We start from the raw sequence: 15996 nt of genomic DNA on the forward strand, positions 1-15996 counted from the left end.
ATTCTGCCTAATCTCTGGCACGGTCCTAAAACACCGTTGAATAAGGCAGCTTACTCTGACGTTGTCACCGATGCTCCCATCATCCGCACCGTAATGGGACTGGGAGCCCTTAATCTGCTGAGATCAGACAGACTGAAACAGTGAACACAAAGACCTACAGCTGTTACTTTACACACTTCTTTGCACTTTACCCAATTATTCCAAACGATAGCTTTGAATTGTTGTTCAGATGTGTTGGTTCCTTGAAAGTATATACTGTGAGTATTGGTAAATTGGGACACTTTTGAAAAAATACTTCCCAATTACTTAACCCCTAACATGTTACCACTCTAAATATCTTAAGACTTATTCTGTAAGAAAATCTAAGAATTATGGTGTTTTTTTTATACGATACAAAACATAGGCTACCATTCGAAACAACGCCATAGCATTTCCTGCATGAACTGCAGTGAACCAATGACAGCCTCAAAAAACAAAACCTTGTCAGTACATAGAGTGAGACATTGAAGCAGCATTACTGGTTGTGCTAATGCAGCCACTGCCAGTTACAAGCTAACAAGCTAACAAACAACATGAACAAATATAAGATGCTAACTACGCTTACGTTCTGATACGTCTGCTAGTCACTGATTTTTGTGCACAACAAACTCCTCATCTGAGTCCAATGTTTCCTTTAACGCTAATGCGCTCTGGCAGAAAACCCTGAAGGCAAAATTCTCTCGCGTGCGCTAAAACGTGGCTATGCCAGCTCTGTAGCTTAGCTCCAGCAAGCTATAGCTGATAACATATTCATGAGAAATTATATTTAATAGTTTAGAAAAGTTGTGTCTCTCATGACACCATGTATTTCGTGATCTTTAAATAGCATATTTCCCCCATCAAAATTACTAAAAGCAAAGTCCCATTTTCACTGGCTAGTGGCAAAATGGGATACTATCAAAAGTAACATTTCTCAGATGGGTGAAAGGAGTATGTAATTAATTCATAGTAATTTTGATGCACAATTGCATCCCATCAAAATATACTGGAATTAAACAATGTGTATTTAATAGTATAGTATAGTATAGTATAGTATAGTATTTATTTCAATTTTTATAAGCTCAACCATTTTATGTCAAAACACTGTCATTGTGATTCCTGGATCACACTGACACACTGGAAGTGTCAACTGCACATGATACCACACCCATTTATATGATGTCATATCCATGTGTCCGTTTTTCCTTATCAGATAGCTTTTCAGCAACGTATTTCTTGAAAAAAATATTCTTAGAAAAGCTTAACTATCCCAATTTACCAGATGTCACAACAGGCAGTTAAAATAAAAGCTTTTCTTTATTGTCGTCTCTTTAATCAAATACGCATACTTCCCTCATTTACTGGTGGGAGAAATGTGTCTGAAGTTTCACATTGTTGATTAGGCAATAAGGAAGGGTCACAGCTAAGGTGCAGCTCACAGATAAATCGGGCTAATAATAGCAGTTTAAAGGCTATTATTAAACATAAGTGAACCAACACATATAGCAGTAACCCTTATGTCATGATAAACCCAGGCCTTTTTGACAAAAAAAAAAAAATCACAATGCTCTCTCTCAGAGAAATTAACCCTGATTTTATAAAGGCCTAAAGGTTTATGACCCTGATTTATTCTCCCTTCAGAATTAAAGGAAACTTGATTTGTTTGTGGAGGAGCAGAGGGGGATTATCAGCCTACTACAACCATAGCCATGTGGCGACTATGTAGTTGTATGGCTGTCCCTGTGATTTAGCTGGCTGGTATTTTTAAACCCTTTGTAGTCCAAAAAAGCCATCCACTGATTGCTTAACTGGATTATGAGGCAGGCAACGACAATAATAATGGACTGGTTAAACCCGAAGGATGCCGACAGACTGGCTGTAGGTATAAAAGGGGAGCTCAACTGTTGCAGACTGCACTTTCAGCTTACCCTGACACACTCTACCAAGATCCTAGACAGCTGAGGAGAGGTAAGTCTTCCTTATGTCTTCTCCTTCTGGATGGATGGATGGATGGATGGATGGATGGATGGATGGATGGATGGATGGATGGATGCCTAATGAGGAAAAACAATGGGCTCATACTTGAAAGATTACATACAACCATGGTGGTTCAGGGTCGCTGATGTGTATTTGGGTATGTTGGTACTCAACCTGATTCTATTACACTGTAAAGTTTTTTGCAGGCTATCATATACACAGTTTCTAAAAGGGGTTATATGGTCCATTTCAATTTCTACAGCAGATAATGTGATGCCTGTTATGGGTAAATCATTACACCAGCCTGGTCACGAAACGTAATGCATCTCTGTTTTTGGATTGTATTAAAGCAACATAAAATATTCATGGTGCTTTTACAGTTAAACCCTGATTGAAAGCTTCAAGTGCTGCCAGATAATAGATAAGTAAAATAAACAAATCACCTGTCTTCTGTAGTTTTCCCTGTGGGAAATGCTGTCGGAGGATAAACTGGCTAAGTTGAAGGAGAGATCTGACATCAAGTCTCCAAAGTTATCTGCAGACAACAGCCACCATCAGTTGTGCTAAACTGAGCAATGATCATAAGAGAAAATTTACCCCGTATTCATTCAAAATATTAGATTTATTACTGTTAATATTATATTACTGGATAGGTTGAGAAGCAAGAACCAAAGAAAAGCTTGATTTAGTTCATTAACATTTAAAGAGGGTATTTCATAACACTCAGCCACTCAGAACTGAAGGAAGCAACTGTGCTGTTTCTGTACATGGTGCTGAAATGTACCCGCAGCCCATGTTCCTGAATCCACACAGTTGCTTTGAACTGGAGGTTCCTTCTGAACCAAACAAGTCACCATTCTCCTCCATGCATGTACCCACCACAGCAATCTCTGGGTATGTCCGTATTCACTCTCTCGTTCCCTTTCCACCTTAAAAAAAAAGCTGGTAACTGTATCATTAAGTGATCCCCAATATTAGGATACGTCACCTAATTCATACAGTGTTGCATTAATAGTTAACTTTTACAGCTGCATGCAGAACTCGCAAATAAGTAAGACCAAACAATCTCAGGACAGTAGATGAAGCCTCAAAGTAAAGCAGGTAAACACCTCTGACGGCTCTCCAGTTGAATTTGAAATCTTGATCAACAACGCTACAAATACTCACAACTCTTTTAACCTTTCTGTTATAATCCTAGAGTTATAGAGGGCTACTGTTAGGACTTAGTGACTCATTAACTCCAGGAATACTACGGCAAGTCACTGAATGGATTTTATCCATTTAACCGTCCTTGAATAGTCAACTCAACTTTGGCAGCTGATGTTTCATTTGAGGGAACACACTGTGACATAATCTGGAGTGCCATGTAAATCTGACTCGGAGTTACAGTGTGAGGCCTGTGTCTATGGGATGGGAGCCTGTTAGAAGATACACAATAACAGATAACAGCTTTAGCTCAGGAGCCCCAACACTGATGGTGTAATCTCATCCCAAAGGATTAACCTTCCGTACCTTCAAAAGAAAAAACATTACTCCAGCTGCCTAAGAGGTGACAGTTGGTGAAGGATCAATGTCTTAATCCCAATAACTGACTGATGCTGCTGATGATGCTCCTAACAACATAAAGTTACATCTATTTTTTCTCTCCTCCCAACAGAAACCCTCAAAACATCATCCAGAGATGGCAAAGTAAGTGTTGTTTTCCTGTTGTTATTGTCCATCTGTCACCCAAAGGTAGTTCTCTTAAAAATGACAGCAATGCAACTTCCCAAATATAATAATCAAAAGTGTACTAATGGGAAGCTTGGTATCTTTTCATGAAAACAAATGGAAAGACCCGGGTCAGCCAACTCCTAGAAGTCACCAGTAGTTTAAAAGTATTTATTTAAGGTTCGTAAAGGCTTAGTCAGTTGATGCGTCAGTTCAGACAGGGTCTCAAGAATTATCTTTCTGGGATCACACTGGTAATCAGCTCTTTGGGCACCCTGTTGCACCATTTGTAGCTCCCTCACCTGGGCATGCCTTTCAATCCAGGCGAAATGAGGTAAAGCTGCTCCACACTTAGCTATTCCTAACTGGATAAAAGGAATAAGGGATTACAGGCCCTTCTGCCACTTGCCAAAGAAACTACTTTACCTTCAGAGTCTAAAACTAATCATTATTTTATCTGATTAATCCAGACAGTCACATTCACAAGCCACTTACTGGAAGACATGATGAAGGATGTGAAAATTATAAATACAGATTGATAGATTAAAACCAAATAGTCCTAAAGTGTTGTTTCTCTTCCTATTTTTCACAGGGTTTTCAAGAAGACCAGTGGAAACGGAGGGGTAAGTCTACACTTGATGATTTGTATTGATTTTTTTCTCATGTTTTGGTTTGCATTGTTTTTTTTATCAATGGAAAATTAATGAAACTATCAACAGAGTTTGAAACACTCAGCTGTTTTCCCTTCTGTCCTTCTCTTAGCTGACCCTCTACCTGGGGAAGAGAGACTATGTGGACCATATGTCCTCAGTGGACAAAGTTGGTACGTTCCTTCTCCAGCGTGTGCATGTGTCTGTCAGTGTGCAGCTGCTTGAAGGTGATAAATATAACATTTTTCTGTAATACCGCTTCCTTTACAGATGGTGTTGTAAAGCTGGACCCAGCAGACTTTGGAGACAGAAAAGGTAGCGTCATTAAAAATTCCCATTTTCAAAGCCATAGAAATACAAAACCTTCCCAAGTCACGTCCCTTGTAGATGCAAGATACAATAATAAAATAATAAATCTACAATTTTGTGTTGACAGTGTTTGTGCAGCTGGCATGTGCCTTCCGTTATGGCAGCGACGACCTGGACGTGATAGGCCTGTGCTTCAGGAAGGACATCTGGATCCAGCACGTCCAGATCTACCCTGAGAATCACAAACCCGAACTGAGCGCCATGCACGACACCCTGCTGAAGAAGGCTGGGGACAACGCACACGCCTTCTCTTTTGAAGTATGTGACAACATGTCCAGTTACAAGTGTAAAGAGTTTAAACCCGTTCAATCTGTTCAGCACTCTTCAGGTGTCAAGGTTGAAGTGAAAGTGATTCATTACCACAACACTATCAATTATTAACTGGGTTATTACATTCAACTGCTTGTTTGATATATTCAAAATTAAGTAGACAAATAAATATAACTCGTATATTTAGAAATAAATGTTCATCTTTCTCTCCAGATTCCCAACAACCTGCCATGCTCAGTCTCTCTGCAACCTGGACCTGATGACCAGGGGAAGGTAAATCTCTTGTTAATCTGCTAACACCATTCACCTTCACAATTAAACAGACTTCATCCCATAACCTTAGCGTGTAGGCAGGTATAGTAACTGTAGTTTTTTCTTTTTTTTTCTTTGCTTTCCAGGCTTGTGGTGTCGACTTTGAGGTCAAAACTTACCTTGCCAAGGAAAAGAACAACCCAGATGAGAAGATCGAGAAGAAGTGAGTTCTCTTTCCTTTTCACCATCTCTTTGTTTTCTTTTTTTTTTTTTATATGTACTATTCTGCCTAACTAACATTTTCTCTACTCCATCTTTCTTCTTCGTTTCCATCTGATAGGGACACTGCTCGCCTTATCATTCGTAAAATCCAGTTCGCTCCCTCTGAGGTCGGCGCCGGGCCCAAGGCTGATATCTGCAAAAGCTTCATGATGTCCGACAAGCCCGTTCACCTAGAAGCTGCGATGGAAAAAGATGTACAGTAGCAAAACTTTTTTTCTGCTATACAAAATATTTGTCATGTTTCCAGCGTGAGTCTGAGTCCAGGCTGAGAGTATGTTATCCTGACCAGTCAAACACCTTTCGCCTCCATTAACTGGTTTTCTCCTGGTTTTGACCACAGCTCTATTTCCACGGTGAAGCAATCCCAATCAAAATCAAAATCAACAACGAGAGCAACAAAACAGTCAAGAAATTCAAAGTCACTGGTGGGTACCTCTGTTAATAGAAATAACATGACTGTTACTTAAAGAATTAAACAAATACTTTGTCTCACTCTCTGTGTCTTCATTCTTCTCCTCTCACAGTGGACCAAACCACAGACATTGTCCTCTACTCTGCAGACAAATACACCAAGGCTGTTTTTACCCAAGAGTTTGGGTACGTGTACAGAAGACCGAGAGAACTCAACACACAGCAAATATCAAACATCAGGAAGTAGCTGTGACAAAGCATGTGTTTATGCATGGATCTGTTTGTGTTTCCTCCTCCGCAGAGAGACAGTGGATCCCAGTGGCACCTACGAGAACACTCTGACCATCACCCCCCTGCTGTCTGACAACAAGGAGAAAAGAGGTCTGGCGCTGGATGGACGGCTGAAGGATGAGGACACTAACTTGGCCTCCACCACCATGTAAGTGCGCAAACACAGCAGATAGGACTAAAGTAGGATTTACATGTGATTCATTTGATTACCGCTGGAAAGTCTGGACAATTAGGGATATTTACTGGAGTAGTTATCTCCTCTGTGACCGACATCTTTGCACATAATGCAATCCACTTTGTAGTTTTACATTTACAGTAGCCTTTTTCTTGCATGTCACTCATTGTCCATGATGTCTTGTAGAAGCACGCTTAACTACATTAAACCTTCTAATCCCTCAAATCCTTGTAATTCTTCTTCACCACAGGCTGCGACAGGGTATCGAAAAAGATGTGCTGGGAATCCTGGTTTCCTACAAGATTAAAATTAACCTGATGGTGGCTGGAGGAGGGTGAGTGCCTGCTCCTGTTCAAGCATTTTTGGCACATGAAAACTCATTAAATGATTGAATGGAGTGAAATTAACCAGAACAATCTTATGATGTCCCTCCCTGTCCTCCTGTAGCCTGCTGGGCGGCCTCACAGCCAGGTGAGTACCATCCATTAACTATTACTGTATATCACAACCCATACAGCCAATTAACAGTGATTACCAATTATCTGTATGATTCTGATTGGTTGGTTTATTTTATCTGCAGTGACGTCACAGTGGAGCTGCCATTGATGCTCATGCATCCCAAGCCTGCAGGTATTTTATTTATTAACACACATACAAATGTCTGATCTGTCTGCACAGTAAATGTTACTGCTACCAATGCACCCCACAGTTTACATGCTGTCTATTCCAAGGATTTCATGCTCTCACCCTTTTCTCTTTTCTTCCTTTCACATCAACCTCCCTTCCAAACTGAGCAGAGTAAAGACAGCTAGTGAAGTAAGTACCAAATCGCTTTTAGTTTTGGAGCCATCACCCAGAAATCATATTGTTGAAATTTATGGTGAAGTTACCGGTTACTTTTTTTTTTTGTTTTTAACTTTCTTTTGTGCATTTTTTTTCTTTTGGGCAACAGTTCAGCCTTTTTAAATGTATCTTTTGTTCTTACTCTTACAGTGTCTTGAAAGAAAACTCCCCTATAGACGAGGTGAGGTTACGAAACACAGTGTTAACAATTAACAATTATAATCCAAGAATTCAATATGTATTATACTGAAATAAGACATTCTACATAATGACTAAGTTTAGTTTTGGTACGTTAAGTATATTTTGATGCTATTAACTTTTCTTAAGGAAAACTGTGCATGCATGACTTTTACTTGTAACAGAGTATCACTACACTGTGGTATGGCAATAAATAGCCAGTATTATTGCTTAATGTCAATAAAATCTTGATAAAAGCAAACATCTAAATTAATTAAAACTTCCAGGACATTAAAAATGAATAACTGAGCATAGTTTTATGTTATATAAAGATAAGAGATCTTTTTCACTTTTTCATTTTTACTGATATTATCCATGTGATAATGGTGTCCTAAACTTGTCTTTGTTTACTTCTTTTTAGAAAGGATGTTACCCTGGAGGCTGAGAAGAAACCCAGATAAAGACAGGACGACGGCAAGAGGAGGGGACATAAAACAAAGACGAAGAAGAATGTGACCGGCGCAATGAAATCAAATAACAATAACCGACTGAAGAGAATGATCTTTTCAGCACACCAATTATTCTGTATTCTTACAGATGGAACATCAGCCCCCTCACACATTTTGCTGTCGTTGTTTTTGTTGGTTAATTTTTGTCTTTTAGCTGTAGAGGAAGTATTCATATTGCAATATAGTATCCAGCATCTCGTGACCAAAGACCTCTGTAGAAACACACACATACATGTACAGAATAAAAATCCTTTTCTTCTTACTTCAGAGTATGAGTGGGGAAAGATGGGAAATCAGTTTGAAGCCCATAAAAGCCAATGTGCTTTGGATGAAAGTGATCCGCTCATCTGTGATTATGAATTATATATTTTTCTTTCTGTGAAATGTACCAGTTTCTGTTTTTGAGTGGCTGACTCAAATCATCCAAAATACAATAAAATAATTATAAAAACTGAATTCCTGAGAAGCAGGTTTTTTCTGTCTCATCAGCATGTTGCTGCTGTTTTAAAATTAATGAATTAAGTTTATACAGGTGAAATGCTAGATATCACAACTGTTTTAAAGTGTAGAACAGGTACAAATAGGTAAGGTCACTTTGGGTTTCAGACTCAAGTTCAGCATTAGCTACTATCACTACAGCTATCCTCATCCCAGAGCAGACAGAATATAATGAATGAAATATATGACTTAGAAATATGAACATATCATATTCATGTGGGTTCCAGCTCATAGGGCAATTAAAGGGAATGAAATATCAGATATGCTAGCAAAGAAGGCCAAACAAGAAGGCACCATGGAAATTTAATTTAGCAAAGCAGAAGCAAAAACAGCAACAACTTGCAAGATAACAGGAATGAGATTTTATGCAATTCAGAATGAAGTGGGCACCATGGATCAGTAGGAAGAAACACTAAAGACGGGCACACATATTGGGGCACACAAGTCTAAATAAAGCATTACATCTAATACGTAAATGGCCATCTGGTCTGCATGTGCATTGTGAAACAGGGGAGTCAGTAGGATTAATTATATAATAATAATATGGATAATACGGATTGAATAGTTAGATTTTAAGGGCTAACTAACAGGCAGTGGTCCACATTCAGCATAATAGGTTTTAGTAAATGCATTTCACCGCAGAAGATGTTTTATGTTCGGTGGCCAGCAGAGGGCCACAACCGGCTCTTCTGGAATGTTTCTCTTTGACCAGCGACGAAGACGACGACACCTACGTCATCGCGCACAACGTGTAGGACCGAAGCAACATGGCTTTGAATGGAGGTTTGTGAACTTATAACCAAGCTAACTTTGACATTTCTCGCATTCACTTCGCCTGCTCATAAAACACCATTTTGGCACGCGTATATGGAGTGGTTTTCGAGTGTAATTTTATTTTTTACTATGTTTTGTCGCCGCCGCCATATACATGTCGCGAGCTAGACGTTAGCCCGGCTGCTTTGCTAGCTATCTTATCTTAGCAGAGCACTGCGGCTATGCTAATCACTTTTTTAAACAGCGCAACTTTAACCAAAGAATTATCTAATAAGTACAAAAATTGTATAAAATCTAATGAGTAAAATTGGCAAAGTGGCAACGAGAATATACACGCACACATTAAGAACTGTTAAGTTATATCACAGCAATAACACTGCGTTTTATGAGGATGATACTGCAACACAGTGTCTGTGTAGGTGCAGTCCACTTGAATTTAAAAAGCACTTTGTTACTCATCCCAGGTGACGAGGACTTTGAGTGGGAGCCTCCAACAGAGGCAGAGATGAAGGTGATTCAGGCTCGCAGGGAGCGACAAGACAAAATCAGCAAGCTGATGGGAGACTACCTGCTCAAAGGATACAAGATGCTGGGAGAGTGCTGTGATGTGTGCGGGGTCAGTAGAGCGGATATTTATTTTGTCTGTGAGGGTGGTAGTGCCCTGAAAATGTAGAAAAGGCAGAGTGGAATAACGTCTATTTTGTGTTTCCAGACTATTCTTCTCCAGGACAGACAGCAGAAAAACTACTGTGTTTCATGTCAGGAGCTGGACTCTGATATTGACAAGGACAACCCTGGTATACACAACTCACACATACATGTTTAATGCACAAAGCATATGTGTCATTTCTTCCATCACTGCTCCTCTCAGCTTGTGCTTTTTGTCAGTTTTATTTGCTTTTGTTTCCATGTCTCCCTGTCTTCCTCTCTCCACTCCTCTCAGCTCTAAATGCACAGGCGGCGTTGTCCCAGGTGAGAGAAAGGCAACTTGCAGCCCAGTCCCCTGCACCGTCCCAGGCCCCTGAACTCAACGGAGGCCCCAGCAACAGTCAAGCAAGTGGGTCAGTTCCTCAGCCAAGACCGGAGCACTGTGAAGGGGCTGCTGCAGGAGGGAGAGCCCTCCTGCCTCCACCTGCTGTCCCTTCTCCTTCAGTTCCTCCCTCCACCACAGCCGTGGCACCAACTCGTCCCCCAGTTTGTCCACAGAGCACTGCCCTCCAACCTGTGTTGGAAGAAGCTGAGGAAGCTGTTCTAACCAAACTTCGCTGGGCCACCACCCAGCTACAGAGCTCAGCCTCCCTAGAGGCAAGTATCCAGCTCTGCAGCCTCATCACCAGCTGTGCCAATTCACTGCGCAGCCTCAAGGAGCTCAGCCAGTAACCATCATGGACTGGTGGAAACCATGGAGTCATGGGAACGCTGTTTCTACTTGCCTCTGTCTTGGAATACTGACTCTGGTTCGCTGCTTTGCAGCATCTCCCTTTGACTGAATCCTTGCGTAGAGCTGAATTCAAAATTGGTCCAAAAATGCACTTGGTATGGGATTAAAGTGTCAAAAGTGCACAGGTTACTAGTTTGGGTTAACGTTACTATACCGCTGGCAAAACTATCATGTTACATGGTTTCTTAATATGTTCATGTGACTTGTCAACTTGTAATTTATGATTTAATTATAAAAAAACTTATCATTTGTCAAGGCTGAACAATTGTTGGTATTAATTTTAAACCATCTGACCATTAGAAATTTTAAATAGGGCTTAATCTATATTCTACAGAAAAATAATGCTACCAAATCCATAGTTGGGTAGCTCTGGTTAATCCAAAATGGAAGCAATTGCCAGACATCTGGGAATTCTTTTTTCCTGATTGATTGTTCTGTACTATCCCAAAAATGGCATAGCTTTGCAAATCACAAGATTCTAAAAAAAGTTAAAGTCCCTGCGCACACTTGCCTGAATGATTGTGTGTGTGCACAAAACAGTCTTTGTGCTCATATACAAGATGCTACTAGAACTAATGTAAGTTATCAGTTAAAATGTAAAGCCTGTTGGTATGTTGTTAAACACACCAGTCCTCAAATCTGACCCTGCTTCTTCACAAAGACAGGAACATTTTTCTATTTGCTGCTCAGTCTGACGCTCAGATGGCTTTCTGGTGTCTCTGGCCCTCTGGTGGTATAAAGCTTGTCACTGTGCGCTGACAGTTTGTAGGTTTTTATTGTAAATATAGTTGATGCATGATGGTAGTGGTGGTCAGTTTATTCAGTGATGCTCAGATGAGACAAGGCAACATTCAGGAGTCAGACTCATCGTTCCTCATTCATTAAAACCATCTAGAGCAAATAAACTGTGCACTGTACATCAGTAGATGGCACTTCATATTAGAAAAAGCAAGCTTCAGTGTTGTTCAAGGCAGTCAGAGTTTTTTATTATGTACTTGAATAAAGCTTTGCCTGTTCAGGAGTTCTGCAGTTTGTTTCTTTCCACAAGAGGTCGCCAAATACAAAACACTACCATAAGTTTATTAATTGGAAGATGCAATATATTTCAAGTACCATTGAATATATATGAATTGCATGTGTGTTTATAATACGCCCTGTGAATTTCAGTTAATTACACAGCTATATTTTTGCACACAAGTTGCCAGTGTTGCACTGGTGTAGGCCTGTTTTATTGGGGCATTCCTGTATTTATTGTTTCTGTGACGTGGGTAAATTAACAACCTTCTAGTCTGCCTATTTATGGGCTTGTTTGGATTCTCATTTTTGCACAGCCCGAGCTTATCACTTTGTGTTTTGAAAACGTCTAAACGTTGCTTATGAGAAATCCAGTTGAATCAATCAAACGACTGACGGTCTCCTTTTACCCACAAACACGGACTGTAGCGGGGCGGGGCGCGGAGCTGTCACTGCCGGGCGGAGCCGGGGGCTGTCGGTGAACTCTCCCACACAAAGGAGAGGAAACAAAACAAAGCCAGGAAGCATGACATTAACCCGGCATTCACTGCTTCTACTGTAGCCCGAACACATCCAGAAAACAGGATTGCATCGACTTGCAGCGTGCCTCCAAGACACCTCCGCGTGCAGCTGCTGGGAGACAGGGAAAACAGCACCTAAAGGTGATGGTGAAGCAGCATAACGGCATTCACACAGTGTATGAGCATTTGAGAGTGATCACGCTCTCCTGCAGAAAGTGTGTCGGTGCGTCTCCGGCTGAGTCCACCGTCGTGATGAACGGGAGCGGGTGCAGCGCGGCGGACTGTCCGGTGGGCGGTGTCTTCTCAGTGGACGGGCTGCCGCCGCTGCCCAAAGGCCTGAGCGGCATCCTGAACTCCAGCGGCGGGTCGTGGCGGGACATCGAGAAGGTCCACAGCAAGAGAGCGCGCATCCAGGCCGACATCAGCGGCGACGCGCCGCGCGGTCACAGCAAGCCGGGCGGACTGGACGCTGCCCTGGCTCTGCTGCGGAAGGAGATGGTAAGGAGCTCGGTCACTCACAGACTATATCCTGTTCATGCAAAAAGTTTGACAAAATAAGTTTTAATCTAAGGCTTTCAACCACATCTCATCAGTGTATAGTTTGCTCAGTTGTCATGGAGACAGTGGTGGAAGAACTTACTTAAGTAAAAGTATGCAACCAATACATTAATGTAAAAATAGTCTTTTACAAGGAAACCAGTGGTTTAATCTTTAACAATTTGTTGTGTTTAATAATCTTATCTCTTTCTCATGTAAACTCTTATTGTGAAAGGCAACTAGGACCTATATCAGTCAGTTAAATGTAGAGGAGTTAAGTAAGTGCCACAAAACTGCATGGAGATGGTTCATTCGCCAAGATTATTTTATCAGTATGCTGTTTCTAAGGTAAAAAACAACAACTTTCACATTAAATTTCCCTCTTACTCTCCTCATGTTGTACCCCCCTCTGGTGGCCAAAACAGATATTTGATGTTTTTGTGTGACAGGTCGGTCTGCGTCAGCTTGACATGTCTCTGCTGTGCCAGCTGTGGTCTCTCCACGAAGCCATCCAGGACTACAAGGGCTCCTCGCTTCTGTCTGAGGCCTCCTTCAGTGCTGATAACGGATACTCTGAGGAGGAGGATGAAGTAGAGGAGGAAGATGATGAGGAGACCGTAGTTCTCTCGCAGCCTTCGGCATCTTCGTCGTCCTTGTCTCTGCCTCCACCCAGCAGCAACTCCAGGGACCAGTGGATCAAAGACTCCTTTCACATTCCCTGATGCAGACACAGCTCATACGCGCTCCATGCACTATGCACTGTGGAGACTCCTTGACTGTATTTTCTCACAGTTGATGTCTCTTACTGTGCTTTTAGGCTCCATTTACACTGGCTTCTATGCTATGCATCTCTTACACATGTAATACGTCCAGCAGCATATAGTCTTATCTGCTTACGTTTTTTACACTTTGCAAAATCACTGTCTGTTTCATAGAAAGTTGGTTGCATCTTTCTGACACTTTTCTCAACCAAGAATGACTTTATTTGACATATTGATGATGTTGGGAATTTTCATAGCTTATAAAATAAGCAGTGACATACTGTATGTGGCCTTTCCATTTACATCGGAGCAAGTTTGTGCGCCACTACAGGTTTGAATTCGGCTTGAATGTGTTTTGGTTATGTTTGTATTGAGTGCGAATCTGGTTACAGCACTTCAAGAAGCATAAAGTGGACTATATGGGACCCAATGGTAATACATCTGATGACTTTTGGTCATGTGGTTTTGTGACGATTTCAGGCTTTGAGACTCCCTGTTTTGCGAGGTGAGTAGGATAATCCCTCCTCTCATACAGTATTCTTCACCTTTTAGTGTCTCGACACAAGAACAGAAGCGCCGTCGATCAATAATCTGTATTCTGTCAGTCATATTACAATGGATGGGAAGCTGTGAATCTGTAAGCCTTTGACACAGTATGCACATTTTTCCTTCCCACAGATGAGGAGAATATTCTTTGGAAAATGATGTTTAACTTGTTATTAATCTCCCTCTTAATTGTAAATCCTCCCAAACAAAGACACAGGCGTCTCTTGGCTGTCTTTAAAAGTTTGTATGAATTACACTTTGCTTCATCAACAGTCCAACTGGTAGCAAAACAGAGAGAGAGAAAAAGCAATGATAGGAAACTGTCGCTTTCTGTCAGGACATCAAGCTAAGGATTAACTCCGATGGGATTCTGCTCTGTCTTGTATCCAGGCGGATTAACCTGCCATTAACTGCTCATACGTTGAGATTTTTTCAGTATCTCTATCTATGGGTTGTGTTTAAATGAAAGTAAGTATTAATCACTTCAATCTTTTTATCACATAGGCCTATAGGACTTAAGATGGGCATAGGACTGTCACACTCTGTATATCAAGAAATAAAAGGGCACAGTCTGACTTGCAGAAATGGTCTCACAGTCTTGTATTCACTTCACTTATGTATCAAACAAAATGTATTACAGTTTTTTAAACGGGCAAATGCCTTTTTGTTTTCTAAATCCTAAATCAAAACTTCTCGCACAGGGGTGAATTCCCGCATTTGAGATGAAAGGCAATCAGGGGAAGATATTGCTCAATATGACCAACAGGGGACACACTGTCTCTAATCGGCAGAGTGCTCCCTCACTCCTGCAGGCCTCCTGCTCTGAGCTCATGCTGAAAGCAGCAGCGTGGGGAAAACCATTTGCTGTGGAGGGAGCAGGAATGAAGGGGAGTAGAAAATCTCATGCTGTTCTCTATTTATAATCAACATGTGTCGTGGATATAGTTAGAATATATCTGCCTGTCTGTCTCTCTGCCAGTCTGGCTGTAGATCTGAGTGTGTGTGTGTGAATGCTCTCTATCTCATCCATCACAAAGCATGTTTTAGTGATTTGAATTATCAGCTACAGATAATGCGAATGTGGATTTTTAACTGACTTATTTCTTTCTTATCTTCACTTTTGCACCTTTCTGTCTCTACCTCTTTATGTTTTTGGTGTTCATCCATCTACTTTGTGCCTAATAGACGGGCAGTCAGCCTATGGTTATTCTTTTTATTACCACACCCCACAGTTACAGTAAGAACCGTTAGTGCTGTACAGTGTGTGATTATTAAAATAAATAGTCTTGACTGGAAGTCAGCGCGGTGGATGTCAGCAGGGAGAGCTGAGAAGGACAAAAAGGTGTTAGTGGGGAAGCTTCCTCTGGAAAACAATGAATGGCCTAATCAGTTTTTAAAGTGAGGAAATGCCCCAAAGTTCCCAAAAGAATCAAATGCTCAAGCACAATTCCACCAAGACGAGAAACAACACTGTCGATACTTTCATGTTAACTATTCCTCGGTCAGTGAAGAACATGGTGTAAAAGTAGCTGCTGCAGTGGTCAGGTCTGTCCGCAAGGAAGCTGTAGATAGGTCAGTACAGTGGAGGGCATCGCATGCTGTTAGGTGTGTTTGCATGTCTGGGGAGGGAGCAATAACGCACCTCTGAATACTGGACCCACAGTGAAATATTAGACCAACTCTGAGTCATGAGAGAGTTGTCCCCCTCCTCTGCTGTTGCCCCACACTCCTCCACCACCAGCTGCCTCTGTCCATCCATCCATCCATGCCCCCCCCCCCCCCCCCCCCCCCCACCTAAAAAATACACTCTGCTCTCACTGAGGAAAATCCCTGTGCGTTGACCTAGCTTGAACACACACACACACACACACACACACACACTCACTCTGGAGTCGGTTGGCCTACCCTTCTCTCCATGGAAACTATTCCTCTGTAATTAACTGGATGAAACACACTTTTCTGGAGAGGAC

At 41.4% G+C, this 15996-nt stretch overlaps 3 protein-coding genes across 3 annotated transcripts; all 3 read left to right on the forward strand.

The window, feature by feature from the left end:
• Window positions 1–1939: 1939 nt before the first annotated feature.
• Window positions 1940–8390, forward strand: LOC111217101 (arrestin-C-like). The gene is made up of 18 exons (XM_022738815.1): window positions 1940–1986; window positions 3653–3684; window positions 4298–4328; window positions 4468–4528; window positions 4626–4670; window positions 4792–4982; window positions 5208–5267; window positions 5393–5469; window positions 5587–5722; window positions 5869–5953; window positions 6053–6125; window positions 6241–6378; window positions 6656–6739; window positions 6853–6876; window positions 6986–7035; window positions 7203–7221; window positions 7399–7429; window positions 7847–8390. Exons 2-16 carry the CDS (start codon window positions 3677–3679, stop codon window positions 7205–7207), a joined length of 1068 nt encoding a protein of 355 aa, XP_022594536.1. The 5' UTR covers window positions 1940–1986; window positions 3653–3676; the 3' UTR covers window positions 7208–7221; window positions 7399–7429; window positions 7847–8390.
• Window positions 8391–9153: 763 nt separating this feature from the next.
• sssca1 (Sjogren syndrome/scleroderma autoantigen 1) lies at window positions 9154–11668 on the forward strand. The gene is made up of 4 exons (XM_022738905.1): window positions 9154–9215; window positions 9671–9822; window positions 9919–10003; window positions 10150–11668. Exons 1-4 carry the CDS (start codon window positions 9200–9202, stop codon window positions 10584–10586), a joined length of 690 nt encoding a protein of 229 aa, XP_022594626.1. The 5' UTR covers window positions 9154–9199; the 3' UTR covers window positions 10587–11668.
• A 415-nt stretch (window positions 11669–12083) lies between these two features.
• Window positions 12084–14616, forward strand: LOC111217160 (protein FAM89A-like). The gene is made up of 2 exons (XM_022738907.1): window positions 12084–12680; window positions 13169–14616. The coding sequence occupies exons 1-2, from the start codon at window positions 12327–12329 to the stop codon at window positions 13439–13441; spliced, it is 627 nt and encodes a 208-aa protein (XP_022594628.1). The 5' UTR covers window positions 12084–12326; the 3' UTR covers window positions 13442–14616.
• Window positions 14617–15996: the final 1380 nt, after the last annotated feature.

This window comes from Seriola dumerili, unplaced genomic scaffold, assembly GCF_002260705.1.
Source record: "Seriola dumerili isolate Sdu_G_001 unplaced genomic scaffold, Sdu_1.0 BDQW01000040.1, whole genome shotgun sequence".
NCBI lineage: Eukaryota > Metazoa > Chordata > Actinopteri > Carangiformes > Carangidae > Seriola > Seriola dumerili.

Excerpts from the sequence above, each read along its gene's own strand:
- LOC111217101 (XM_022738815.1), top strand. Across the intron at positions 5,268-5,392 it reads GACCTGATGACCAGGGGAAG|GCTTGTGGTGTCGACTTTGA; the intron begins GTAAATCTCTTG and ends TTTGCTTTCCAG. Across the intron at positions 6,877-6,985 it reads CTGGGCGGCCTCACAGCCAG|TGACGTCACAGTGGAGCTGC; the intron begins GTGAGTACCATC and ends TTTTATCTGCAG.
- sssca1 (XM_022738905.1), top strand. Across the intron at positions 9,823-9,918 it reads AGTGCTGTGATGTGTGCGGG|ACTATTCTTCTCCAGGACAG; the intron begins GTCAGTAGAGCG and ends TTGTGTTTCCAG. Across the intron at positions 10,004-10,149 it reads TATTGACAAGGACAACCCTG|CTCTAAATGCACAGGCGGCG; the intron begins GTATACACAACT and ends CACTCCTCTCAG.
- LOC111217160 (XM_022738907.1), top strand. The coding sequence starts at position 12,327 with ATGGTGAAGCAGCATAACGGCATTCACACAGTGTATGAGCATTTGAGA. Across the intron at positions 12,681-13,168 it reads CTCTGCTGCGGAAGGAGATG|GTCGGTCTGCGTCAGCTTGA; the intron begins GTAAGGAGCTCG and ends TTTGTGTGACAG.